The following is a 27,311-nucleotide window of genomic DNA, read 5'->3' as shown; positions in this document are numbered from 1 at the left end:
ATATAGAGTAGGGTTTATGCAAGAGGTGTGTAAGCATACAGTATGTTCTCTCATTTGTGCGCACACGTGTTGATGTCTATGTATAAGCTCTAAGCGGATGTGTGTGTGTGTGTGTGTGTGTGTGTGTGTGTGTGTGTGTGTGTGTGTGTGTGTGTGTGTGTGTGTGTGTGTGTGTGTGTGTGGGCGGGTTCCGTACCCTAGGTTCGCACAGAGTCGAAGGACCAGCACAGGAGCCTCTAATTGAAAGGGATTTGAGGGATATGGCAGGAGTCTGTATGTTACGACACGCTGAGACTGGACTCTGGTGGCTGTTAAAACCAGCGGGAGGCTGAGAACCAATGTGTGTGTTTGTGCTTGTGTGGGTGCGTCGCCATTTGTGCCACTGCAAAGTATATGATCTGAGAAGGTTGTGTGCCTTTATGCATGTGCACTGTCGTGTAGAGGAGCTGGTGCGCAGTTGAGAAAATGAGCATCGCTCTCTCCTCTGACACCTGACAAGGGTAAAAATCCCTCTATATTAAAGAGAAAATATCTCCAACAGTTGACAAGGCTTCATACTAAGGATTTCAGAACAAACTGCAGTTTTAAAGACTATTCATGGCATACTAGGGGTGCTTCTCTTTGGGAGACATGTATACACATATGATGACACCCAGAAATGTTCTGCATCGATGAAATCTGCCCTTAATTTCACAGAAAAGAATGACCGAGAGACAGGAGAACCAATCAGCAGTTATTAATCAAAACAACACCAGGACACTGTTGTAGTACCTCTCCCATACGCGTGAAAATATTTGAAGACTTTCGCCTTCCGTCAAGATCATTAAGGGATCTCTTCTGAGTGCACTTTCAGGGAAGTTCTCCTGCAGTACAGATACGCTGCCCAAAATTCAGCTAAAGCACATGCAAAGCTTAATGTTGTTATTCAATTCAGGTGAGTAGACTCTGCAGTCGTACAAAAATCCATATTTGTTTTACCATCCCTCTAAGCACAATTCTTCAGGGAAACATACAGAAGGGATTGTGTTTTACCCAGGAAACACACTCGTAAACAAATCTCATAAACTCCACCTTAAAATTATATTTTTGCACAAACATTCTTGGTTTTGATTTTCCTGTCTTTACAGTGCAGTCACACAATTTCAAATTCACTTTCCTTGAGATCAACAGACTAAAATAGAATTATATATTTTTTCACAAGTAACTCTGTTCTTCAAATATCAGATTTCATGGTCTAGCCATTTCAGAACTGGCAGTGTGAGTGCATTTGGGATATTACATGAGTACTTTACCAGAGATAAAGAGAAGTGGGTGCAACATAAAAAGCACAGCAGGCCAAACAAAGTGTAGTTAAATTGTGTGCAGCCAGCTTCTCCCCTCTGCCTCTGGGCACCGGCAGCCATGGTGAACTTTATTTGAACATTAACCTCCGTGACCTGGCTGTCCTCACTGTCAGGTTTATGTTCTTTCTTCAGATGCCAATGCAACATAGATATACTCTTCTAGCTCAGATTAAGACTTAAATGTTGCACAAATCAGCAAAATCCTGCAGCCTGGAGCGTTGGCGCCTTCAAGTTTCATAGAAGACAAAAATTACAGTTTTTACAAAAACTGTTTATGGAGGAAGCTAAAAAACGTACTGTAATGAACTCTCACTTTTGTGCATTTTCTTTCTTTGACTTTGATTCTTGGCTTGCAGGCAATTTCACTAACATGTGATTATATTAATAGAACTGATGTCATGTCCTTACATCTTCCCATCCACGTCCAGGTGTCCAGGAGATGACATCCAAGAAGGGGTTGGCCAAGTAACCGTCACTATTGAAGGAGTAATCTCGTCCACCGAGTGTGATGTTGCTAAAATACCTGCATCATTGTTCGACAGAGGTGGAAGGAGACAATGAGATGCTAAGAATGACACACAAAGTGCATATTATTAATAAATTAACAGTTTTCCTAAAGGATAAGGGGACAGAAAGAGAAATCTTGATGTCGAAGGTGATGCAATACGTCTGTGCTGTTCTCTTGAAACTAAACCGCAGCAGCTCTGTGGTGTCACTCAGGGCTTGTCTGTTAAATCACATCCACAGACAAATGATCAGACACTCAGAATTGTCCGGGTATTCGAAATCAAACAACTGCTGCTCTCTCTATAGGTTTCGGTTTATAGAGCGACTGATAATCGCGCAGGATAGACTTTCAAATTGTCCCCTTATGTCATCTCACTGGGCTTCAAAACATAAACATCTGAAAGCTTTTTTGTTGCATGAGAGAGAGCTTCAGATGGAACAGCAGCTTGCAATTGCAGACTGTGAACAGCAGGTAGCAGTGCGAAAAAATGGAAATGAAGATATCTTTTTCCTCTGTTTCTGGACATACCGGTAGCATAAACAAAGAGAGAAGAAACCATTCATCATTTCCTGATAATTGCCACACTGTTGGTGTTGGCATCAGTTACTAAATTATTGCAAATGAACTAATTCATTACATGTTTGGCTCATTTTCAAGTGACCACACTTGGGGCATTTGCAGTTGTATCATGTATGGCGCGTGTGCGCACGCGCACGCACACACACACACACACACACACACACATACACACGTATACATATATATTTATATATATATATCTGGAGTAAAAGTGACCAATGTTAGGAATGAACAGAGATGATAGCCAGAACCACTTCTGCTACCTGTTAGAATGTTCTGCTGTGTGTTTGTACAGCCTATGAGGAATATATTAAAACCAGCTCATTAATATACATGAGACATGGTCCACTTGCTACAGATGCTGGGGTAATTTTGCCAACTCACAACTACACGCACCAACAACATCTATTTTGCATGGATGGCCTCCAGATCCAAATTCACATATCCCATGTGTGCCTTCTCTTTGACACAACTCCACCCACATATCTTTCAACTAATTGTGTCTATGAACCAAATCTCCTTGCACAGAGTAAACCTTATTACGTATGTTTTTGTGTCCTACTATTTAACATGTTAGTCTTCCACCTACCCTGTATTTACACTCCTCAATAATGGTCTTCCTTCCCTCCTAATTTCCCTCCTTTGGAGATTCCCTCCTTTCCCTCTGCACCCTCTCACCTCATCCTGCCTCGCAGTCTCTGGGTCTGATTGGCATCCGTCATGCAGTTGGTGACGAAGTTTGGCCCACCCGTAGTTCCGTATTCCTTGCGCATTGCCACTGCCCCGTGAGTCAGCACAGACACACCTCGAGCGATCCTTCGGCGAGGTTCGTCCCTCCAGCCCTGGGGCCGTACGGCGAACAAAGCCCGGGGCAGGTTTTCCATGCTCAAACCTGAGAGTGCTGGCCCCACTGCAAACCACATGTGCGATGCTCCAGCCTGACCGGCTGCCCAAGCAGCTCTGAAAACCAGCTCGGCTTCCTCCTGGGAGCAGTACAGCAAACGCACCTGGAGGACAACAGGACGGCAGGGACAGAACAGGGACAGGGGGAGACACACACACACATACACTCTAGTGAGATAAGGAGGGGAAAGGGGAGACATGGAGAGAGACAGCAGGTGGCAGAAGTAAGGGGAGAAAGACAGAGCCAGAGAAGCGGTGCACCTGAGTGGAAAGGGAGGGGGGGTTGGACAGAAAAGGCCATATCGACAATGAAAAAGGATGCTGGGAGACGTAAGAGGAGAGATAGCTGGAAGGTGATGAGATAAGGTTCATGGAAGTCGGGCATGTAATTTCAAGAGAAAAGCGCACACACACACGAAAAAGGAAAGACTGCATGACTGCAAGGGATGTGTGCTAACCTGGAGGTACGGGAGACAATGGAGGTCAGTGCTTAATGAGCTTGGGCCTGATGAAACGAGTTACTGTAATGAATAATGAAAAGAGTATGAAAACAAGACAGAGAAAATGAAACAACTGTATGTGGTGGAGCAAAGGAGTAGTGCACGAGAGGCAGAGAAGACATAGAATTGAGAAGGAGGGAGGGTCAGGGCGACGGGGACCAAGCACATTTGAGGGGAAATGAGGGGTAGGACGTTAAACTTGTAAATATGTCTTTAAAGGCAGGTGAGGAACGACCCAAAGACAACAGGAAATAGAGAAGGGTGCAATGATAAGATGGATGACAGTTGTCAGAGATGGGAATAGTCTTTCCTTAGAGGTTGGAAAAGGTACAGGGGAGCAGAGGTAGTTGGGGGGAAAAAAGGAAAAATTGGCATATTTTTGTGAAATCAGGGCCTGAAGAGATAAAAGATATTTCTGATATAGGAGGTGGAATGATGGACTGGGGATATGCAGAAAGAAAAGAAAACATTTTTTTTTTTAAAACCAACAGTTATCAGTAGGGCTGCACGATTCTGGACAAAATGAGAATCACGATTTTTTTGCTTAGAATTGAGATCACGATTCTCTCACGATTTTTTTCCAATATAAAATTTATTGCACTTATTACTTTAACTTTGAAACAGCTGAACAAAAATATAATAACAATAAACATCTCTTGTCTTCTTTACACAAACCTTTGAATAATTTAAACAATAATAACAATTTTGAACAATATTTGTTCCTCCCTGAGTTGAACACCCTTTCAGAAAGGGGACTTGTAACAGATCCTGTAGTTCTGAGGCAACAAATTATTCCTCTGGCTGGGATGAACCCCCCATTGCCTTTTGCTGCTATTAAGAAGCTGCCGATACAAAAGGTAAACGTTACAAAAAATATGATGGTGCCTGATAAAAGACTGGCATCAACTTTGTAACAGCTGACATTGAACATAAAAACAATAAACATCCAAAAAAAAAAAAAAAAAAAAATTAAATCGTCGTCATTTGGAAATGAGATTGCGTTCAAGCATGAATCGAGATCGCGATTTTTTAACGATTAATCGCGCAGCCCTAGTTATCAGTTGCAAATGCTGAGGAAAGGTGAGATGGGGAGAGTTCTTACAAACTGACCAGAGGACGTTAACAGGATTTGGAGGGAAAACAGTGAAAAAAAGGACTGAAAAAAGATGGAGGGAAGAAACGTGGAAAGGATAGCAAGGCTGAATGCTGCTACCTCTGATCAAAAAAGAGGGGGAGCATTTAAAATGGAAGAAGTACACAGAAACTGATGGCATGAGAGTAAAGAGGTGAAGGGGAATAGAAGGACAAGAAAGAAGAAGATAACTCTTTCATCAATAGAAGGGCAGTCAGGGATACAGACCGAAGGCAAATTTTGAGAATTGCCCCTTCATTGAATTTTGAACTGTAATGGCTTGGCAAAACAATCCTGCCTGTGTGCCAATAAACCTCCGGTGAATTAAGCAGGGACTGAAAGTGACTGAAAGAAGGGAGAAACAGGGTGACAGACAGAGAGGAGGAGACTGAAGTAAGGAGGGAAGGAGAAAATCTGAGTTATAAACAGACCCACACAGCATCTAAAGATGGGAAATGGAGAAAAAGAGGAACATAGAACAGAGAAAAAGAAAGCAGAAGAAAAACTGACAAGGCAGAAGCTGGAAGAGAAATGGGACAAGAGACAGACAATGAGAAGGTTGAGTAATAGTCGAGTTAGAGACCTGCATCAGGTAATCTGCTATGAGGAAGACATTGCCATAAATGTGGCACACAGAGAGAAAGAGAATGAGATACAAACACACACAGCATCACAGAGCAATCACAAGTGTTTATTAGTCCCACAGTTGAAAGGAAGAGGGCCGTCATGATAGCAAGCCCTCCGTATGGTCAACTTACTGCAGGCAGTATGTTATATTAATAATGAAAATAGCAGGAGTGCAGCAGACATGCACACACTTGTGGAAACAAACACGCATGCAGAGCCGCAGTGGCCATGCTGGGACATTAGCGATGACATTGACACCCAGACTAAACCGAGCCAACAGAGAGCGGAGCCTTTGGCCGGGAAGACATGCCGAGTGTGCGAAGCGGACAAATGGACTGAAGGAATGACAGACAGCCATACAGAGATGGAGGTGCAAAGCAAAGCAGCAGAAGAGATTGAGCTTGTCTCTAGGCAAAGAAATGCAGGAGGGAAGGCGAGGGTAGGGAGGTTGGGCGAGGAGGAATAAGAACACACACAAGTGAAAAATTGAACAGGAGGATCATGGGGGTCAAAACAGAGCTTGATCGAGTAAAAGCAATGATAACTCAAGGAGTGTGGAGAAAAAGTGGCAGGTTGAAGTGAAAACAAGAGCATGGGAGGCATAAAAGTCTGTCTGAAGTAATGAAGGAGAGAGCAAGCAAGCACATGTTTAAAAAGAGATGGAATACATCATGATACAAGCCAAAACCACAATTCACCTCTGTCAGTACCGATGAATCAAAGAAAATTTGAAATATGAGGATGGATTTTGAATCACTAGCATAAGGAAATACAATTGCCTAATTTTGCATGTCAATACATACACCGAGTAGTTCCAAGACATACTGTAGATGATACTGAGTCAGCTTTTTGTGACAGATAGGTGCAAGGCAGTCTCTGAAATGCTAAAATGTGTTTTCACCAAATGGACCTCTACTTATTCACATGACAAGAATATGTAAATCTTAATATCGTATTTGTCTAAAACTTTTACACAGTAGCGCTCACAAATGTTTCGTTTTGGTCTATAATTTTTAAATTTCAAAGCATCTTATTGGGGAAAAAAAAGATAAAACTGCAAATGAACTCAAGTCAAATTCCTCTCGCACAATGTCACCGTACAGCCTGTTCACAAAGCAGACTGATTCGTGATTTTCGCTGTACTGTTTAAATTTTAAAGCATCGGCAGAGGGGAAGAACAGAGGGATAGAGGAGAGAGGGGAGAGAGAGAGGTGGAGGGGCAGAGGGAGAGATGAAGAAGGAAGGAAAAAGCTGGGAAGCCACCTGTCAGAGAGGGGGCCCCCCAATGGTAGTTGCAGCACTTCCTCCCCTTTCCTCCCTCGTTCCCCCCTCCCTCCCCCCTGTCTCACCTGCGCCTCGTTCTCCTTCAGCAGCCTGCGCGTGCGTGCCTCCCCAGGGTCGTCGGTCACGTTCAGGATCACCACGCTCCTCTTCTCCCAGCCAATGAACGAGCCGTCGGTCAAGCCCTCCACCACAGACAAGAACTCCTGGTAGCCATGGTGACGCGTAGACACGACGGAGAAGGCAGTCCAATCGTACTCCTCCAGTACCTCAAAGATGACCTCTAATTGCAGTGCAGTAGAGGAGCTGAACTGGAGAAAGATGGAACCTGATTCCTGATTTGGGGAAGAGAGTAGCAGATGTGGTTAAAATCTCAATGAAAAAAAAAAAAAAAAAGAAATCCTCTTCTGTGTTTAAGCTGAAGTTACAAACTGCATGAGTAATTTAAAGCGCTGAAAAACACTGCAAAGAACCACAATGCTTGAAACTGCTCCATCTTTATGCACAACACAGAGGCGTCACAGGGCTTGAAGTTTTTATGGAGCAGCAGCATTCCCACTGCCACGGGGCTAAAACAGCCTGAACTGGTGAATGAATTCTCATATGACATCTAGAAGGGAGTGTTTCTAAAAAGTCTGCTCCGGGGTGGGAGGGGAAGAGGGCTAGGCTGGGGTGCATCTTCAAAGGAAGATTATCAAAGTGCTACAATTTAATTCCTCAAGAGTAAATGGTCAAAACAGTTATTTTCTATGCCCTAAAAGTCATTGTGTGTTTTTCCCTGTCTGGTGATGGAAATATGGCACGAGTTTTCTCTGATGTACACATAAAATTGTAAAGTGCGCAGTCACTTTCTTTACCCACTCAGATGCATATTTACTCATTGCTTCCCCAGCAGAACCATCAGGGACACAGCAACGTTCACAGATCGAACTGTGCAGTTTCTACTGATCAGAAATGCTGACTTTACGCTTCTTCTCCATCACTCCCACTTCCCAATACTGAGGAGGCACTCTAGTGGGTCTCTTTAAACTTGTAATGTACTAACATCAGTTCTTTTTTGTTTGTCTATTGATTCACAATGTCATCAGAACGCAGCATTCTGGTCACATTTGAGCCCCGCAGTTGCCTCCTATAATCTCCTTCATTTAATCAATCTCACACACACCACCTGCAAACTTTTCCTCTTCACTCTCCCACCCCAGTCCCAACTCCCCTCCTCCTACCTGTGGCATCCTCCCCAGCCCTGCTCCCCCTCCTACAGCCACTATGGGCAGTCCTGTTTGCGCAGAGACAAACTCCAGCATGGGGGCCAAAGGACCCCAAGGTGTGCGAGGGGGCCTCTCCTCTTCATAAACCAGGCCCTGCAGGGGCCGAGCAGCCAGCAGCTCACACAGCTGGGACAGCACTGTCTTTGGACTACTGTCGTTCACCTGGGAGATGAAGGGTGGGTGGACAGGGAGGGAAACAGGAAGAGAGATAATTAGTTAACCAGTCAGACATCTGCTCACTGAGCAGGACCAACATAGCAAAACACATCAGTCAGGTCCATTCAGCTCATGAGAACAAATAATGGATTGTTATTTGATTTGAAAAAAGAAAAAGCAAGTATAACTTAAAAGGAACAGAGATTTTTATAAAACCAAGATGCAGGACAAAATTGATGGAACGTTGTGTTTCTGTGAAAGGAATCAATTTATGGAACAATCTGAACAAAGAAAACAAAGAATCCAAATCAAACATTACATTCAAAAGAACAATTAAAACCTGTATGTTAAGGAAATATAACAAAAAATTTTGAGTTTGATTGACATACCCGTAGGCGGTGGTAATTTTATTTAATGTTATTTTAATTTTATTTTAGTTGTTTTTATTCACTTGTTTTTTTTTTTTATTATTATTAATTTATGTTATTTGTGAAAGGGGCAGATCAGATAAGATTCTTCTTCTTTCTGCTCCCTTTTCATTCATAAGTTAGGAACATTTGTATTTGTGTTTGTATTAAATTGTTTTGTTTTTTGAATGAAATAAAGAATAAAATGAAATGAAATGAAATTATTCCCTCCCTTCAAATGAAGCTGATTGAGCACAATGCAGAGGACACTGTGTCTGACCTGTAGCCAAATGACGTTAGCAGAGCCCCACTGGGTGACCACACTCTCCCCCAGGGAGCCGTATACCCGGCCGAAACCAGGGTAAAGCACCCTTCCTCCAGGCCCTGCCACTGCTGCCTCTGCCTGCACCGTAGCACCGGCATGGATGACAGCGATGTTGAAGTTCATCACAGTCCCAGCATCACGCTCCCGTGGGCTCGGCCGAAGCAGGAGGTGCGGGGATGCGTACACCAGACCTGCCCACTCTGCCAGGACCAACAGGAGAGAGAGAGTAGGTATGGCAACCATGGCAACCTGCCGAGGGGGGGTGGCAGATAAATATCACACTAAGAGAGGGCGCCTAAAAGAAAGAGAGACAGCAAGGAGAAAAGAAAAAAAGGCAAAGAAGAAAAAGAGCAAAAGAAGTAGAGATTAAGTTAAACTATTTTTTTATAATGTCCACTGCAGAGGACATCAAATCAAATCAGAATAAAACAGAAAATGGAAGATGCAGCGAGAAAGACAGAAAATAGGGAGGTGTGCACTGACTTAGGTGGAAGAAAATGATCAAAGATTGCATTCAGGCTAGACTGCATAATAAAATTCTGGATCCAATCACAAGGTAATAAAAGTTATCTTTGGCTGGATAAAAAAAAGTGCGGACCAGGAATACGGGATACGGAGAGGAAAAGTATCGGCAGGACGAAAGCAAGACAGAAAAGATGAAATGGTTGCTATTTAGGCTGGAGGCTGAGAAGGAAAACAATATGAAGAAAAACAGAAACTAGCTGCTGGAGAAAAGCGGGGTGAGAGTTAATAGCAGGCAGAGACGAAGATACAGAACTGGTTATGGGTATTGTGCTGCATAAATAATAACAACAGTTAAGATCACTTTAGACACATTCCCACACACACAGCTGCATCCATAAATGCCGGTGTTTGAATATTCACTGACATTCACCAGTGAATTCATAGCTGCACCAGAAAGCTGCTTAATAACATAGAAATACGGGGGTTAATGTAGAATTCACAACAACACACACAAACAATTCAACTGGAAGATAATGACTACCTGGAAGATAGCAGGGTTAATATGTCAGCTGCACACACACACACACGCACACGCACACGCACACACACACACACACACACACACACACACACACACACACACACACACACACACACACACACACACACACACACACACACACACACACACACACACACACACACACACACACACACACACACACACCCCAGTACATCATTTTCAATTTACTTATGGTGCCAACTGCCCTCCCTCCTTCACTCTGCCTCCTTCTCACTTTCTCTCCACTTCCTCTTTCTGTCCATTTTCCCCATCTCTTCCCCTAATTTTCATGGCTTCCGTTACCAAACACAATTGCATTGATTAAAAGGGGCCCACTGAAATAATATTCCCCGTAAAGTGCCTCTTCTTCGCCGCACGTCTATTTTCCCTTTCTCCCTCTCTATGCTCTATGTGGTTCACTCTGTCTTCATCCCACTCTCCTCTCCTTGTCACAGTCTGCCAGTTCTTTGACCCTGATCAGTCTTTTGGATAGAAAAGAAGGTAGCAAAGAAAACAAGAGAGGTGGAGGGTTGGAGCAAAAAGTGACTGGAGAAAAGCAAGCCAGGGAGCAACGGCCAGAAAGAAATAAGAATAGAACTGAGAAGTATTGTAAATACAATGCGTCTGACTTGAGATGGACTGAGTGGAGAGATGGAGTAGGAGAAAAGGGGGAAAGGAAGAAGGGAGGTAGCATAAAATATAGTGGGAGAGCAGCAGGAAAAGAAATATTGATTACTAGGATGTGAATACGTGTCTGGCCTAAACAAATATAGTGCCTACCTCATGTTTTGAGTGACGGGTCAATGAGTGTGTGTGTGTGTGTGTGTGTGCATGCTTGTGGGTGTGTGTTTGTGGAAATGGAGGTTAAGAAGAAGAAAAAAAGAGGGGGGGGGGGGGGGTAAATAAGGGGATGTGAATATTTATGAGTAGAAAAAAGAGAAAAGGGGATGGATGTGGAAAGTCTGACAAGTTACTGGGAATGAGGGAAACAGACAAGTAATAATGAAGGAGAGAGGGAGAATAACAGGTCTTTGTTGTTTTGCCCCCCCCCCCAAGAAAAGAATGGATGGGACAGACAAACAGAGAAAATGAGAGCCAAAGATGAAACTGCAGGAGTATGGCGCATCATATCATTTGGTGTACTGTACGCTGCTGAGCTCAGAGCCATTAACCATTAGGCCTGTCACTGTTCTTCATTCCCCGCGACGTGTTTACGTTGCACTGCTCAACCAGCCTCCACTATTCTGCCACACTGACCTGCACTGGAAGGATGAGCAACGCGTCGCTGTATACACTTTTCCCGCTCTGTGCCCTGCTCGTTATCAAACACGCTCCCAGAGAGACGCAGCACAATGACACAAACTAAGTTACAATAAAAATCCTCATCCAAATATATGCAGTTCATTAAGCGTTCCAATCTGTGAAATTCTGCAAGCTGAATCATAAAAAGCATGAGAGGGACTTACAAACACAAGGAAAAAAAGAGAGTGGGAGTGAGAGATTAATGTTTTATTTTATTTGCTAGCAGAAATTAATCTTTTGTTAAAATGCAAATCTTCACATTTTAGTATATTTTTTACCCCTCTAGCGTTAAAAATGATCCTCTCCAGTCTTCTGAGCCTATTCTCATTCATATTCAGTATTATGTACGTAAAACACTCTGCCTTTGGTGAGGACCATCTTACATTCAGGGGAAAATATTGTTTCGGGATCAATTAATCAAAAGGTGTATGTATTTCTCAGAGCAGCATTTAAGTTGGGAATGACAGTGATGTATGAATACTTAGTCCTTAAAGCTGCGTCCCTTTTAAGGACAACTGCAGCTTTTCTGGCTGGGAATTATGTATTTTCACTATAATGATGAATTTTGCATGATTTTCTTTAAAAGAATAAAACCAACATGAAAATCTTCATTTGCAAGCTTTTTGACTGCTGTAAAAGTGCTTTCTTATGCACGTTGAAACTTTTTCCAATAATAATACTCTGTATAAATCATTATATCAGCTCTTTTCCTGAAACTATTTCTATTGTGCAGCGCTGATCTTTCAATCTGTCAGTCAGGGTAGTAAGCAGCTTACTGTATCTACAGTATAATTATTTTTCTGTTATCGTTTTTTCGTTTGTCGTTTTAAACAAAGAATGTGGCATTTTAGCGCTTGCCTCAACCAGCTTGCACGCCAGTGTCTGTCAGAAGCAAACTAACAGCATCTTCAAGAATATTTACAGAATACTTAAGAGCAGGCATATTTTTAGCCCTGACAGAGGCAGCTAATCAAGAAGACGAGAGAAAAATGGTCACACAAGCAAGTCCGTCTCCTATTCCTCTTCCAAATTTGCCAGGTAGCACTTGACAATCATCTTATCACGTCTCTGATTTTACGAGCATAATGTGCTTCTCTGTGATTACAAATGATTTTACATAAGAATCGATGCCTCCTGTGGCTTTTCCATTGGCCTGAGAAATATTAACGCAGGTCTGGAGTTTTAGGAATCTGAATCCAAATTATATTATGTGGAGATATATTTTTCTCTAGAGGAGAGTAGAACTCAACATTTTTCATCACTGTCCGAGCCTTATGTATATATTTTACACTTCTTTTTGTTTCTTTGTCTTTACATATGAACGTCAGCTTCATAGCCTTATAAGAAGACTAGACGTCATGGATGGCACCATGCTTCCACTTATTAGAACCACTGTTGTCCTCTTGTTTAATCATGAACATGAGTGTTTCACTCTGTAGTAAGTATTTTTTCAAAAAAAAAAAAAAAGAAGCTATCTTTGTTTAGCTTTACTGATGAAATGAAAAACCTTGTGAAGTATATGATACGTACTGTAATACCAGGTTGAGGTCAGGTACAGTAAATAAAATAACCAATAAAGAAAGAAAATAATATGCCATGCCAAGATGGCTCGCTATTAAAAGCATCATATACACATATAAAGAAGGCACATATTCTGGATATACATTTGAAAGACATAAAAATATGGAACAGTCCAGCTGTAAACACTGTACATATTTTTTGCACGTACGTCTTTTCATGGAAATTGGTTGACTCTGGATGATCACACATTCTTGTCAAACATTCTCACATACTTTTATAACTGTTAGCTGGCATCACCTTGCCACTTGTCACTTTACCACGTGTTGTTAGCTGCGAAGAAGGTGAGATGGCATGAACTGGTTTGAAAGATAGATGTAATGAGAATGGGAAGTCTTTATCATGGTGGACTGCAATTTGGGTAGAGGCCATCTCTGTTTACATGTGTGTTCTTTGCAGAAATTCCACACACATAAGGACACTGCACACAAATCAGCAAATATAATAGACATAAATTGAGCCTGAAATGATAAAGTACTGGCAGAAGCTAATGCAAGTAAGAAACAAAGGAGAGAATAAATCAGTCTTAACAATCGAGAACGAAGGGGCACGTCTCACAGCAAGAAGGTCCTGGGTTCGATTCCCGCCGGGGACGCTGTGGGCGCTGAAGTGCGTGTTAGTTCCCCCATGACTTCAGCACCACACCCTGGGTGGGGTTGGCGAAAGGGCCTTTCTGTGTGGAGTTTGCATGTTCTCCCCATGTTCCCTTGGGTAGCTAGTGTGAGCTACCCTCACAAAAACATGCACACAGTCCTGGGCTATACATGCCCCCTCTGGCCAACCGGGGCACCAGATGGGGTGGGGAGGACCTGGGCGGAATAACGTGATCCTTCCACGCGCTACGTCCGGCCAGAGAAACCCCACCCTGTCTGGTGAAAAGATGCAGCCTGCTCACTCCTCAGGTTAAGGAGGAGACCTGAGCTCAGTGCAGGGCCCTCCCGGGGTTGGTAGAGGATGGCAATGCACAGGACTGTTAGGTAGGAGCACTGGGTGAACATGGGAAAAAAAAATCGGGGATAAAAATATAAAAAACAAAAAAAAACAATTGAGAACGATAGCAACAAGATCCTCTGTACATGCGAAATTCAAAAATCTTTAATGTCCCAGTTCTGTTTTTCACACACAGTTGTGGTCATAATCACTCGGTTTGAGCTACTTTGAAGAGTTTCACAGTACATGCATGTGTTGAATGACTTTAATTGACCTGTTGTTCTTTGCCAGTCTAAAAGGTCCCATCCACGAGCATGGTTCCCAAACCAGCATCCAGCAACATTAACGTTACTTTCACTTCAGCTATGAGAGTCTCCCGCTGTTTCTATCATCTCTCTCCGCCTGGTTTTCTCTTGTATTTGTGATAAACTGTAAGCCCATGTCACAGTGTGTCTTCTCTGGCCCACCACACATCTCTGCGACTCTTTTCTGCAGTGTGAAAGGTGATTCCTGAGTGTTACTTTGGACTATTATTATTTCTTTTCTTTTTTTTCTGCTTCACAACTACATGAGTCGCAGGTAAAAACAATGTCCTTGTATCTGCCTGAACGATGACCAGGAAGACACAAGTGCAGACAGGAAAAGAAGAAGGAAGGAACCTGTTGTGTCGCTTGTCGTACTGTATTACTGTGAATGAAACCAAAATGTGATTTCTGAAAAATCACTTTGAAAAAAACTTTTCAAAGTGGTTTATACTATACTATACAATATTTGTGCAATGCATCACTTTTTTGATTAAAGAGCTGCAAGGTATCATCAATTATCATAATCAAACTATTTTAATTCTATGTCTCTATAAATCGTTCTGCTTTAATTTCCTTAAGATGTCTTATATTAACTTTACTTTACTACTTAACTTCAATTTTCACTGTGGAAACGAGTTCCTTGTTTTACTTTGCAGCGCCTTCATAACCAAACATGCCAGATGATTTGTTATACAGAACCATCTGGGGTCCTCCATCAGAAACCGTTTGAAAATGAATCAGCGAGTTAAAAAAGTAACAGCAGTTTGGATGAAGCTTCTGTCTATCAAGGTCTTAAAACCAATTAAATGAACCAAGTAGACCCGCACAGACACATTCAGTGACAATGAGGACATAATTTATTGTCACACCAAAAACCCGCCGCTACCGGCCCTATCAGTATCGGAGTATTCCTGATCCAAACTTTCTGTGTTTTGGACACACATAGTTTGCAGCCTGTAAAGAGGGACTCTCTTTTTGTTAAGTGATTTCAGCTGTTTCGCTTGATGTAAGCTCAAAGAACTCTGGAAAAATAATTGAATTCAGTCTCAGATTCATCCCTCATTAACATCGGTCATTTGTACACATATTTAAATTGATTAAATATCCTGCCTCTTTCACATATTCTCTAGTATGGTCCTCTGATTTTGGCTTGTTTCCATTTAGATGTTGTTGTTTGCTCTTCTCATTTGTCATAACAGCATCTACAAAAAAGACTAAAATGAGAGCACAGAAATGCACAGATCTCTGCATTCTGCTTTGCCTTTGTTAGTTAGATGTTATGTATAGTCACTGGAAGTCATGCCATCGAGTTGCTAAATATAGCTTGACAAATATCAGGATGACATGAAGAAAAAACAGACACAGTCATGCAGGAATTTCATTGATTTTACTCAATGACTGTAATCTTCAACATTCTGAATTGTTTTTAAGGGGCACTTTCACACTATGGACTATGACTTTCAACACCCTGCAGCCTGGCGCGCTGTTCAGACTGGACAATAGAGACTGCTTATAAGGCAGCATTTCACCCCCAGGTTGATCGATGCCTGTACTGTAGGTCATACGCTACACAATCCGACACAACTCAGCCACCCAACCGTTCTCCAAACTTCCCTTTCCCTAATCTTTCTGCTTGCCATATTGCTGCATTTTTATTTATTTATTTTTTCAGTCTTGTCAACTACAGTATTTACAGTGGCTATGTTTGAAACCTCATTCAGTACATTTAGTGCATACGAATTTTGCAAAAATGTAGTATGCAGCATCTAAATAATTTAACCACCTGCAGCATGCAAATCATACCTCATTGGTGTGTTATTTCTGGAAGTTTCAAGTATGCAACGGAGCAGTCTACCTCACATACGGTATCCCATTATGCAATGGGCCGCTGAGGCGGAAGTCATATTGTCATATTGTCTGCTTCCAAAACTGAAAGTTGGAGAGAAATATTGTGGCAAAATTGTTTTATGGTGGCAAACCACTTACTAATAATGGTCAACATTTAGCAGCTTAAGATATTTGCCATGCGTACAGGTTCATAATTACGTTTATAAAGAGAGACTGAGCATATATAATACAGAGGTGAGGAATGCAAGGCAATCATATTTTTCTGATGTGCTTTGTTATCCCCCTGAGTCAGTAGACCCTGAACTTCTATCCAACCGTGCCTGCAATGAGTTTGCCTTTCTTTACTGACAAAATTCAGAAGATCAGACAGTCAGTCAGTGCTCCTATGCCAGATCCAAGATACTGTATGTGCCATATCTGTGTCCACTGAGAGAAACCATGAGACCATTTTGTCCAATCACTCAAAAGAGCCGAAATGACATCATACATCACCTGAATTCCGCCACTTGCTGCCTTGATACTCTGCCAACAGTGTTGCACATTGCATGGCCTCAGAGTTGCTAGACACTGCAAATACGTCTCTACTTTCAGATATTGTTCCTCAGTGCCTAAAAACAGCTACCATTAAGCCACTTTTAAAAAAGAACAGTCTAGACAGGTCACTCATAATCAGCTATTGGCTGTTATCAAAACCTCCCCTTTCTTAGTAAGATTGAAAAAGCTGTTTTTCAACAACTGTATAAACTGCTGACACTAAATGACTGTTTTGATGTCTTCCAGTCAGGTTTACGGCCACATCACAGCACCGAGACAGCTCTAGTAAAGGTCTTTAATGACATCCACTCCAATACGGTTATGGCGCTTTTCCACTAGTACTTACTCAGCCCGACTCGGCTCGTCACGCCTCTGCCCGCCTCTACCCGTTTTGTCCCCGTTTGTTTTTCCACAGCCAGGTGAGAAGTGGGCAGGTTGGGGTGAAGCTGCTGTGACGTACTCGATTGCGCAACCGCTTTGTTCATGTCGGGTAGAAGCGAGCTGAGGTGGTACTAGTGGAAAAGGGCCAGTGGCAACATTTCAGTCTTGGTCTTACTGAATCTCAGTGCTGCATTCGACACAGTCAACCATAACATCTTGATAGACCGATTAAAGAACTGGGTGGGACTTTCTGGCACAGCACTTTCCTGGTTGGAGTCCTGTCTAAAAGACAGAGACTATTTTGATGTCTTTAGGTGACTACAAATCGGAGCTAGTACAAACAACGAGTTCCTCAAGGTTGAGTTCTGGGGACTCTGTTGTTTAAGATCTATAGGCTCTTGTTCAAATTATTCATACATTTGACCATCCTCAGAACTTTTTACTTTTGAAGAAATCACATAAATTACATAAACCAAAGCAAAAGTGTCTTAGGACATTATTTAGTTTATTCAGAACAATCTCAATAAATCTAAAATAACTGATTCAAAGCCCAAAAAAGTGCAAACAGTGTTTAAGACATCACTTTGTGTAAAAGTCCATAATTCTAACTTCTAACTTCTAACAAATTCTGCCCAATGTTGTAAGTCTGTTGTCGGTTTTCCATTACAAGCGTTAAAGGTATAGTCAGTAATGTTGGAGAGCTAGCAAGATTTGAAAGTGGCACCTCCTCCTCCATTTTTTTATAAATATAAAAAAATATCACAGAATATCTGTACCATTTCTGATTAGGTGGGCACTGCGCATCATTTTTAGACACTGCAATGAATGCATACCGCAAAAGTTGTGTCTCGGCGGAGGGACCCGACGTCCCAGCAAAATGAGCACAACAGAGAAGTTCAGAACAGAACACAGAGCACACACTGAAGGCTGATTTATGGTTCCGCGTTACACCAACGCAGAGTGGTGCGCGTCGCCGCGTACCCTACGCTGTAGGCTACGCCGTACCCTACGGCATAGCCGTGGCTCCAGAGCCTGCACCGCAGCGCACCGCCACCCGCACCGGCGCTCTCCGCCCTCACCGGGATGGAGACGCCTCCATCCCCACGGACCCCCAGTAGCGGACAACCTGCGCCACAAAATCGCACTTTGGCTTTCTTTTTTAGCCTTTTTAGCAGGGCGAGCCGTTACAAGTAACGCTGGAGGTGATATTTTTGGCTGCGTTTTCTCTACCATTCTTCAGCAAACGTGACTCGAGTGTGTGAAGCTTTCCAGCAAGATTTTCGACGTGATGAGTGCGCGCATGGGACAGAGGGGGGCGTGGGCGGGACTTAAAATGAAGGCATCTGATTGGTTCTTTCCCCCCTGCCAATCCTCTGGTCCTCTGACCATTCCGTGCCACTCGGCGCGTTTTTACAGGATTAAAGCTGTCAGAGAGGTCTGATTTTTTTCTTTCCTTTTTCTGAACACATTATTCACTGGCTACTCTCAGGATGGAAGGACCATTTCACCCAGTATAACAATAAATGTTTTTGAATACGATTACAGACTATACCTTTAATCGCTGCACAATTCATGTTGGATATGTTACTTTTTTTTATCTTAAATGATCTTTTACCAGGTGCACAAAAAGGGATGTAAAAAAAAATTGCAAACTGTTATATTGACAGACAGCGCACACATGACATTAATATTGTTTAGTTTTAAGCGCTCAGAAATACCCAAATAGGCTGGAACACTCACTGAAGCAGGTAAGCCGTTAGATTTACACGCGAAAACTATAAAATAACAAACTACAGTTAATGCGGCTAATGCGTTTAATTTCACTTAATAATTAGGTGAATGCTTAAATTGTTTTAGTGTCATCACTTTAAGGTTTGAGAACCATGGCATGTTTTCTTTCGAGATGCTCAAGCATGGCGGTTGTGCTGCTGTGTTACGCTATTTCTATTTTACTGAGTGTACAAAGCACCATTTTGTTGGGTTTCTCCCTGAAAAAGTCCCAAACCTGATGCTCGAATCCAGTTTTAGGAGGTAGAAGTTTCATCCGATGAACGTAAGCTACTTGTCCTCGCCGTTGACAGGGTGTTGTGCGTGTAGGTAATGAGTCAACTGCGATACCTAATGTGACCAGCAGAGGGAACTACCCAGTTATAGCACTATGATGTGTGTTGGGAGACCAGAGATGAACAAGAGTCGCTTGTAGCAAGCAAGGTTTTGCTCGATGACATTCAGTGTAGCTGAAGGAAGAAACATTAAAAGTCAGCATTTAGCTTCAAGCATGAAGCTAAAAACCAAGAGCCAAGCCAGGAATCTGGGAGTGGTTCTGAACTCAGACCTGAATTTTAGCAGCCACATTAAGACAGTAGTGAAGTCAGTTTATTATCATCTAAAGCACATATAGAGGATTATAGGAGTGATGTCTCAGCAGGACTTAGAAAAACTTGTCCATGCTTTTATCTTCAGTAGACTGGACTACTGTAACGCTGTTCTCACGGGTCTCCCTAAAAAAATCCATCAAACAGCTGTTAGTTCAGAACACTGCTGTCCGGGTCCTCACTAAGACCAAAAGAGTCGACCATATGACTCCAGCTCTTAGATCTTTACAGTGGCTTCCTGTAAATCACAGAATATATTTTAAAATCCTGCTGTTGATTTATAAATCTCTAAGCGGTTGAGGACAAAAATACATCTTTGATCCCCTGGTCCATTATGAACCAACCACAACCCTCAGATCATCAGGGCCCTGGCAACTTTAACAATAAGCAGAGTTATAATCCAACACATTGAGGCAGCGTTCAGCTTTTATGCTCCTCACCTATGGAACAAACTCCCAGAATGCATTAGGGGTGCTGAAAGTCAAGGTTGAAAACCTTTTTATTTACTGCTGCATTTCATCAACCCAGCACAATGCACTAAATTTACTTCTTGCATCTCATTTGTTTTATTCTTTTTAACTTGTCTGTCTTTAATTTCTGCTTTTAAACTATTTTACTTTTTAATTCATTTTTTAAAAGGTATTTTTATGTAAAGCACTTTGAATTGTGTTGTACATTAAATGTGCTAAACAAATAAACGTGCCTTGCCTTGCTAGATATCTGTAGATGATCGTCTTTGATGTGTCTTTGAATTGTTCACACATAACATTTCAGTGCCAGCTGGCGACCAATTGCTGATTTGTCTCCAACCAAGCTCAGTGATTAGCAAATCAGGCTTAAAATCTTGGTCTGTGAAAGCAGTTTATGTTGGCTGACAGGGGTTAAATTGGGACTTGTTATGTATGTATGTGCGTGCGTGTGCGCGTGCCTGCGTGTGAAATTTTACAAGATTACTTCAACACCCCCCAACCAATCAATACAGACATAAAGTTTAAAGATGAAATTGTTGACAAAACCATGAAGGTTATACAAATCTGAAAACGTTGACTATTTTCCATATCAATTCTGGTTTAAAAAAATACCTTTAATATTTAGACCAGTGAAAGTCAATTAACTGTAGGGGTGGGCAAAAATATCGATATGGCAATATATCGCGATACTTTTCCAGCCGATTCAATATCGATATTCAAAATTTGAATATCGATTTTTTTTTTTAATATATATTTTTTATCCCCGATTTTTTTCCCATTATATCACCCAGTGCTCCTACCTAAGTGACAGTCCTGGGCATTGCCACTCTCTACCAACCCTGGGAGGGCCCTGCACTGAGCTCAGGTTTTATTTCACGTGACTGATCACTGTGCCTGTCCTTGGTTTTAGTACCCATCTTTCTTGTGTTTATTATCATTTGCCACATAATTAAAGCAACCTCATACTAAATTTAATGTTAATTACATATGATGTAAATAATATGAAAAACATATACAAATATGTTGTAACTTTAGCTTGTATAGTTATAATAAAACATTGTTTTGACTCAGTTTGTCCCATGAATTGTCACTATAATCTGATGAACGTGCAACTCGGATTTTAAGATCCATCACTATCATCTGATGTACATACAACTTGGATTTTAAGATGTGTAATGCATTTTTAAATTTTTCGGTGAACTATGTAGAATATAATAATCGGGATATCGCATAATCGAGATATCGCAATGTGTATCGTATCGTGGCTCAAGTATCGTGATGCGTATCGTATCGTGAGGTCCTTCCCAATACCCACCCCTAATGAACTGCCCCCCCATTTACATTTTCACAAAAAGAATAAACATTTAACAGATCTTATGCCCCTTTTAGATTGGTGGATACCCCGCGTTTAACGGCGGATTTAGTCGCCTGTCCTTTTTACATTGACTGACGCAGGGTGGCGTGTCGAGCTGCCCTGCGAATAACTCTCCTCGAGGGTAGTCTTCCCCATGGGTCAGGTCTAATGTGAACACAACGCTGGATGGGGGGTCATGGGAGGGGTTTGTAGATCACATAACCCGAGTACGACCCACCGGGGGAAGTTGTTTTTTTAACTTAATTTTTATTATTGTTTTATAAAATAAGGAAAGAGCTGATGAGAGTAACAACAGCAATAGGAAGTCACAGGTAGGATCTATATTTGTAACTAGGTAGACAAGGAGATCCGCGAACTGCTCAGCCTCGTGGCTGGGGATGCCATAAACAGGTGCATGTCCGGAACCATAAAGGATGGTCCATTATTTAAACAACTGGACACAAAGATGACAAACCAGGGATTTGCAAGAAGCAAAAGCCAGCCAAAAAACGCTCATCCCGATGTTTATTCATCCTCGTTTTGAAAATTACTCCTGTCTGGCGATGTATGAATCTTGCTGATGTGGGGACAATACGTCATTCTACCTGCCGACACAGGTTTCATTATGTTTCGAGGATAACGCCTCCCGACTCGTCTTCCCTGCCCTTAACTGGCCTTCAGGCCCGATGTTATGTTATGCCATCTAAAAGTCAACTTAAAGTTTGATCACGTCATTGCTCGAAAATGCAAAGTCTTTCAGGCCGATTCAGAAACTAACTTCATCCTCATGTTAACCTGCTAATTGAGATCTCTGCTGCTCCATTTCAAAGTGGGAAAGTTACACTCACCAAAAGACTTAAAGAAATTATTTTCAACGTTACACAGCTTGCTATTATCTTTTGTCATCACTGTAAATTGAGTTAAAATTGATGAGTGGTGAAAAACAAAATCTAGAGCTCTGACACGTAGATAGTCGTATTTGGTATTCCAATGCAGGAAAAAAACTGAAGCCATTTCATCGTCCTAAATGTTAAAAATATTGTAACCTAAAATCCCGAGACACCTTTATATCTTTAGATGTGTCTCATGATCCATCACCGGTTTATGTGCCTTGGCTCAGCACCAGCCCAATTTAACCCCTGTTAGCTGTCATAAACAACACTGTCTAATAAAAATAATATGACAGCTTGGCATACTGAAACTTTGGGGTCCTACAATTCCACAAAGCCAACTTCCATTGTCCCGTAATGATTCAGCTGCTCTATAGCTGTTATTGTCAGGACTCCTGTTCAACAGGACTATGTTTTTGGCTTTAAACATTGTACTTGAATATACGAGCCTACCAGACCAGCAGCCATGGCTCAGGTAGTCTAGTTAGTAGACTTAATATCTTCTAACCCATGTTTAGTGATTTGACCTCCAGCTCCTCCAGATGCCATTGTTCACTTGTACAAGGCACTGGACCCTGCATAGGCCTTGAGATACTATATTGTGTGTGATTATAGGGGAAAAGGTGGTTCATAAAGTATATAAAGTCCATACATATAAGGAGCACTGTCAGAGTGTTGCATCTTAAAACACTTTATACAACCTGGAAAAGGTTTAACAGCGCTATATAAATACAGATTATTTATCACAGTGACACTGCCTGTGATATTGTCCCATACGGCAAATTAGTCTTTTGTGGCAAACTTAATTACCCCTGTCACACGCACACAAACACCCACGCTGTTTATATCAGGGCATATGTCCCCACGTCACGTGTTTTACTTGCAGGAAAGTGCTGGCAGGGCGTGGGGCTCTTCCTGCTGGTCTTGTGCAAAGATAGCTATTTCTAATTGGAAGTGTGTCCCAAGTCACAGTAAAGTACACACACTAAGTAGATATATCCAGATTTTCATTTAATTATTTTATTTTTCGACACATGCTACTGTATCACACTGCATTCTCCTAAACAAAATAAAAATCTCTTTTGAAACGTGGCAAACAAGGCAATTGTAACGTGTCTTTTTTTCTCCTTAAGTGTAGTTTTTTTTTATGTTGATCTTACAGTAATGTATTGTAGGCCCATTGCCCTGCCCTTGTAGAAGCTGCATCCATAATAACTCTGACAGACTGTTTTTCTCAGTCTGCCGCAGTTTGTGTTCCCTCTTTATAAAACACATATAACTATCAAATATTATATTTTATATATAGACGTGGACAAATTTATTAGCGCTTGATTTTTTTTTTTAGGAATCTGTTGCTAGTGAATGTTCTGTTGTTGCTTTTTTTTTTTCTTAAATGGTAGGGTACCAATAACTTTTTTCACATGGGTTTTTGATTTAGAGTAATTACTCTGATTGATAACAGTGAGGCTGACGATAAAGTTCATACAAAGTAGTGCTGTCAAACGATTAAAAAGATTGAGCGATTAATACATTAAGATCTGTAATTAATTAATCTAATTAATCGCTTTTTAAATCTCACCTAAAAATTGCTGAAAAAAGCCCTCACACTTGAGGTGTTTTCCTTTGAATTCAGTACAATATTGTGGCTGATCAAAACATTGATATAAAACAAAAAAAAAAGTGGCTTTATAAAGTCATTCATTTATTTTTTAATAAACTTGAACAGGTGCAGTCCTAGCATTTATATCCACTTGGCAAGAACATTCGCCAGTCTCTCTGTCGCAGACGTGTGCATGCGTGCTGTGCTCTCCTTGAGTTTAGTCAAAGAATCTCTATACAGTATTAGTATTATTAATTATTTTTATTATTATATATATTATATTATATATTTTATATTATATAATTATAATATATAATATATAATAATTTCATATATATATATATATATATATATATATATATTTTTTTTTTTTTTTTTTTTTTTTAATTATTATTATTATTATTATTATTATTGAACGTCTCTGGTTTAGTCTGGTGAAGAGCGTTGCTGTGGCAACATCGTTGCTGCTAATGTTAGCTGCGGCTGTGCTCGCGAGACTTGAGCTGCTTCGGTCGTAAGCAAAGTCCTTTCAACAAAGAATATATATCACTCTACCTTTATCAATGGTGCCGCCGGGGCATTTTTGAAATGTAAATCCCCCATTCACTGGACCGACAACTTTCACTTGCTCCTCCATTTTCACTTCTCTTCTCCGCTACTCACCGTCCCCCCCCCATGCCTGTCCAGCTCCAACGGGAGTCTACCAGCAGCTAACCACGCCCACACACAGGGACAGCCAATCAGTGTCCATTTCAAAGTGGGACTGACCATTGTTTTCAGCCTAACAAACACAGATTTCATAATAAAGGCAACTCACAAATAGAAAAAGTAAAGTTAGAGATTAAAAAATAGATGTAAATGATTAAAAAAAATAACGTTCTAAATATGCCGGTAATTAATTAACCGCAATTAACGCGCTAATTTGACACCCCTAATACCAGAGGTGTCAAAAGTATTCACATCCATTACTCAGGTAGAAGTATAGATACTAGAGTTTAAAAATACTCCTGTAGAAGTTGAAGTATCAACTCAAGTTTTTTACTCAAGTAAAATTATAAAAGTACTGGTTTCAAAACTACTGAAAGTATAAAAGTAAAATTAATGTTAGGGGGGGAACAGCCATTAAGGACGAAAGCCATTGAAAATGCATCTTAGTATAATGCAAATATATTAAAGAACCATATATGTGTACTATTGAGCATTAACATGTGTTTCAGAGAGCAGAAGATATAATGACTAGTTGCCTATAAGTACTGTAATGGTGCAAAAAGTCACATTTTTTTAGTTATCATTTATCCTAACCTTTATTGGAATGTACATCCAAGTTTAGTTGCAGGAATCTGAGGGCAACGGATATAAGAACAAAACTGGACAAGAACATCTGTGCCACAACCACAACCAAATTCACTCTATCCGGATGGCACAATTTAACTGGATAGTTTTTTTTTTTTTAAAGGTTGAAATGAAATAGAGTAACGAGGCTGTTTTTAAAATGTAAAGAGTAAAAAGTACAGATAATTGCGTGAAAATGTAAGGAGTAAAAGTAAAAAGTCATCTGAAAAATAATTACTCCAGTGAAGTATAGATAACCAAAATTTCTACTTAAGTAAGGTAACGAATTATTTGTACTTTGTTACTTGACACCTCTGCAACTCATAGAAAAAGTTAAGTTTGAGATAAAAAAAATAGATTAAATGATTAAAAAAATAACGTTCTAAATATGCCTGTAATTAATTAACCGCAATTAACGCGCTAATTTGACACCCCTAATACAAAGGAAATATTACTATTTATTGAAGAAAAAATGGCACCCTCAAATGTTTTGTAAGAAAGAATAATCGTTACTACATACGCAGAGATATGATCTAAAGTTATGAGCAAAATAAAACACCTGCTGCAGGACATCAAAATGGCTTTGTGGAGGTCAGGATACAAATCATGACAAGGCAAAGCTCAGCCACAATATGTATTCTCATGTACTTGTAGGAATGGAAATGCTCTACCAAATGAGTGTGGGGTAACCTTAGACGGCACCTGCTTCCTGAGGACCGTTTCTGTGACAATAATGTCCTACCATCACCACTGTTGTATGATAGACTACTATTACCCATTTGATTTGTGATAGGCTGTCTATTTGTCAGTATACTATGCTTTTAACTTTGTTTTTCTCCAAGAGCACCAAATAGGGGATGCTATCCCTCATATCATCAGTGGATGAGCTTGTCACAACTAAATCTGACAGAGCACAGAGATTACCAGTGCATGACACGACGGAGACAGCAAAATAAAAACTGTTGCACTCCAGAGTTGCTTGCAAAAATAACATTGAGCCTATTTTTTTTTTTTTTTTGTCTATGTCGGATTCACCAACATTATGTCTAAATTAGGGTTCCTTTAGAAAGTCGTCTGTACCACTGTCTTTGATTTCATTTTTAGTCACCAGAGTTTTCTAACATGTCTTATATCTTGGGATAGTATCTTAATTTCTTCATTCTTAGTGACATGATCAGCTCTTTTCTCAAAAAGTTAAGAGATTGTTTAACCAGCAACATTTGGAGAGAGAGTGCTCTGAAAGACAGTCAAGGCTGCAGTGCTTGTAATCTGGGCAAACAGTGTGTAAGGGGGTGGAAGGTGACTCTGATGTTCAAGAAAAAGTAAACATTGTGTTGACAAAAGTCCTCAGTCAGCACCAGCAGCCTTCCTCCTACTACTGTGGAACCAGCTAGATATAAGGATCTTTTTTTCCCCTTAAAACAAATGTCAAAATCAAGTAAGACACAAGACACTAAAAAACATGTTCAGGTTTTTAGATGTTGTTTGCTAGTTTGCTAAATATATATATATATATATACAGTATGTATATATATATACATATATATATATATATATATATATATATATATATATATATATATATATATATATATATATATATATATATATATATATATATATATACATATATATATACAGTATATATATATATATATATATATATATATATATATATATATATATATATATATATATATATATATATATATATATATATATATATATATATATATATATATATATATATATATATATATATATATATATATATATATATATATATATATATATGTGCATCAGTGCTTCAGAAACATTATTGACATGAACCTGGCTTCAAAAATAAACTAATCATAACATCATGCATGATATGTTTTGAATAAAATGTTTAGAAGATAAGCACATTTCTGACAGACACGTGTGAGCTGAAGAATCACAATCATTACTGGAATGAATTAATTTGTCATTGAATGAGTCCCACATGCATGTTTAAACAAGTTACTGTACTTCACCAAGAAAAGTCATTTTAATGTTTATTTTGACTAAGAAGTGGCGTTGTATGAAAAGCGGATCTATTTGGGAATAAATATTGATTATGTTATATTCCTTTACTTCTTGAATGGTCACATTGTTTCTGATATTGTATTTTCCTATAAGAAACTAATACCATAATTAGATTTTTTTTTTAAAGGATTGAAAAAAACATGCAAAAAAACAAGCTTAGTTTATTGCCTTAAAAGTCACAATACTATGTTTGATGCTCATATTTTCCTGGGGGAGGACCTCCACCTCCACACCAACACAGTAATACTCCAACAAAACCTATGCCTGTCTTTCACTGTTGTTGTGTTTGCAG

The 27,311-nt window shown here is 40.3% G+C and overlaps 1 protein-coding gene across 1 annotated transcript in view; it reads right to left on the bottom strand.

Moving 5' to 3' along the window:
- Positions 1–27,311, bottom strand: part of LOC133433859 (glutamate receptor ionotropic, NMDA 2D) — a 61,843-nt gene that overhangs the window by 20,493 nt on the left and 14,039 nt on the right. The window contains exons 2-6 of the mRNA XM_061717010.1: positions 8,985–9,324; positions 8,097–8,303; positions 6,942–7,208; positions 3,109–3,437; positions 1,752–1,866 (exon numbers count right to left, since the gene is read on the bottom strand). Coding sequence (XP_061572994.1) covers positions 1,752–1,866; positions 3,109–3,437; positions 6,942–7,208; positions 8,097–8,303; positions 8,985–9,272 — 1,206 coding nt within the window. The 5' untranslated portion in view covers positions 9,273–9,324. The remainder of the gene's footprint in view (positions 1–1,751; positions 1,867–3,108; positions 3,438–6,941; positions 7,209–8,096; positions 8,304–8,984; positions 9,325–27,311) is intronic.

Source organism: Cololabis saira, chromosome 3, assembly GCF_033807715.1.
Source record: "Cololabis saira isolate AMF1-May2022 chromosome 3, fColSai1.1, whole genome shotgun sequence".
Lineage (NCBI taxonomy): Eukaryota > Metazoa > Chordata > Actinopteri > Beloniformes > Belonidae > Cololabis > Cololabis saira.
This window is presented reverse-complemented; position numbering and strand designations above follow the sequence as displayed.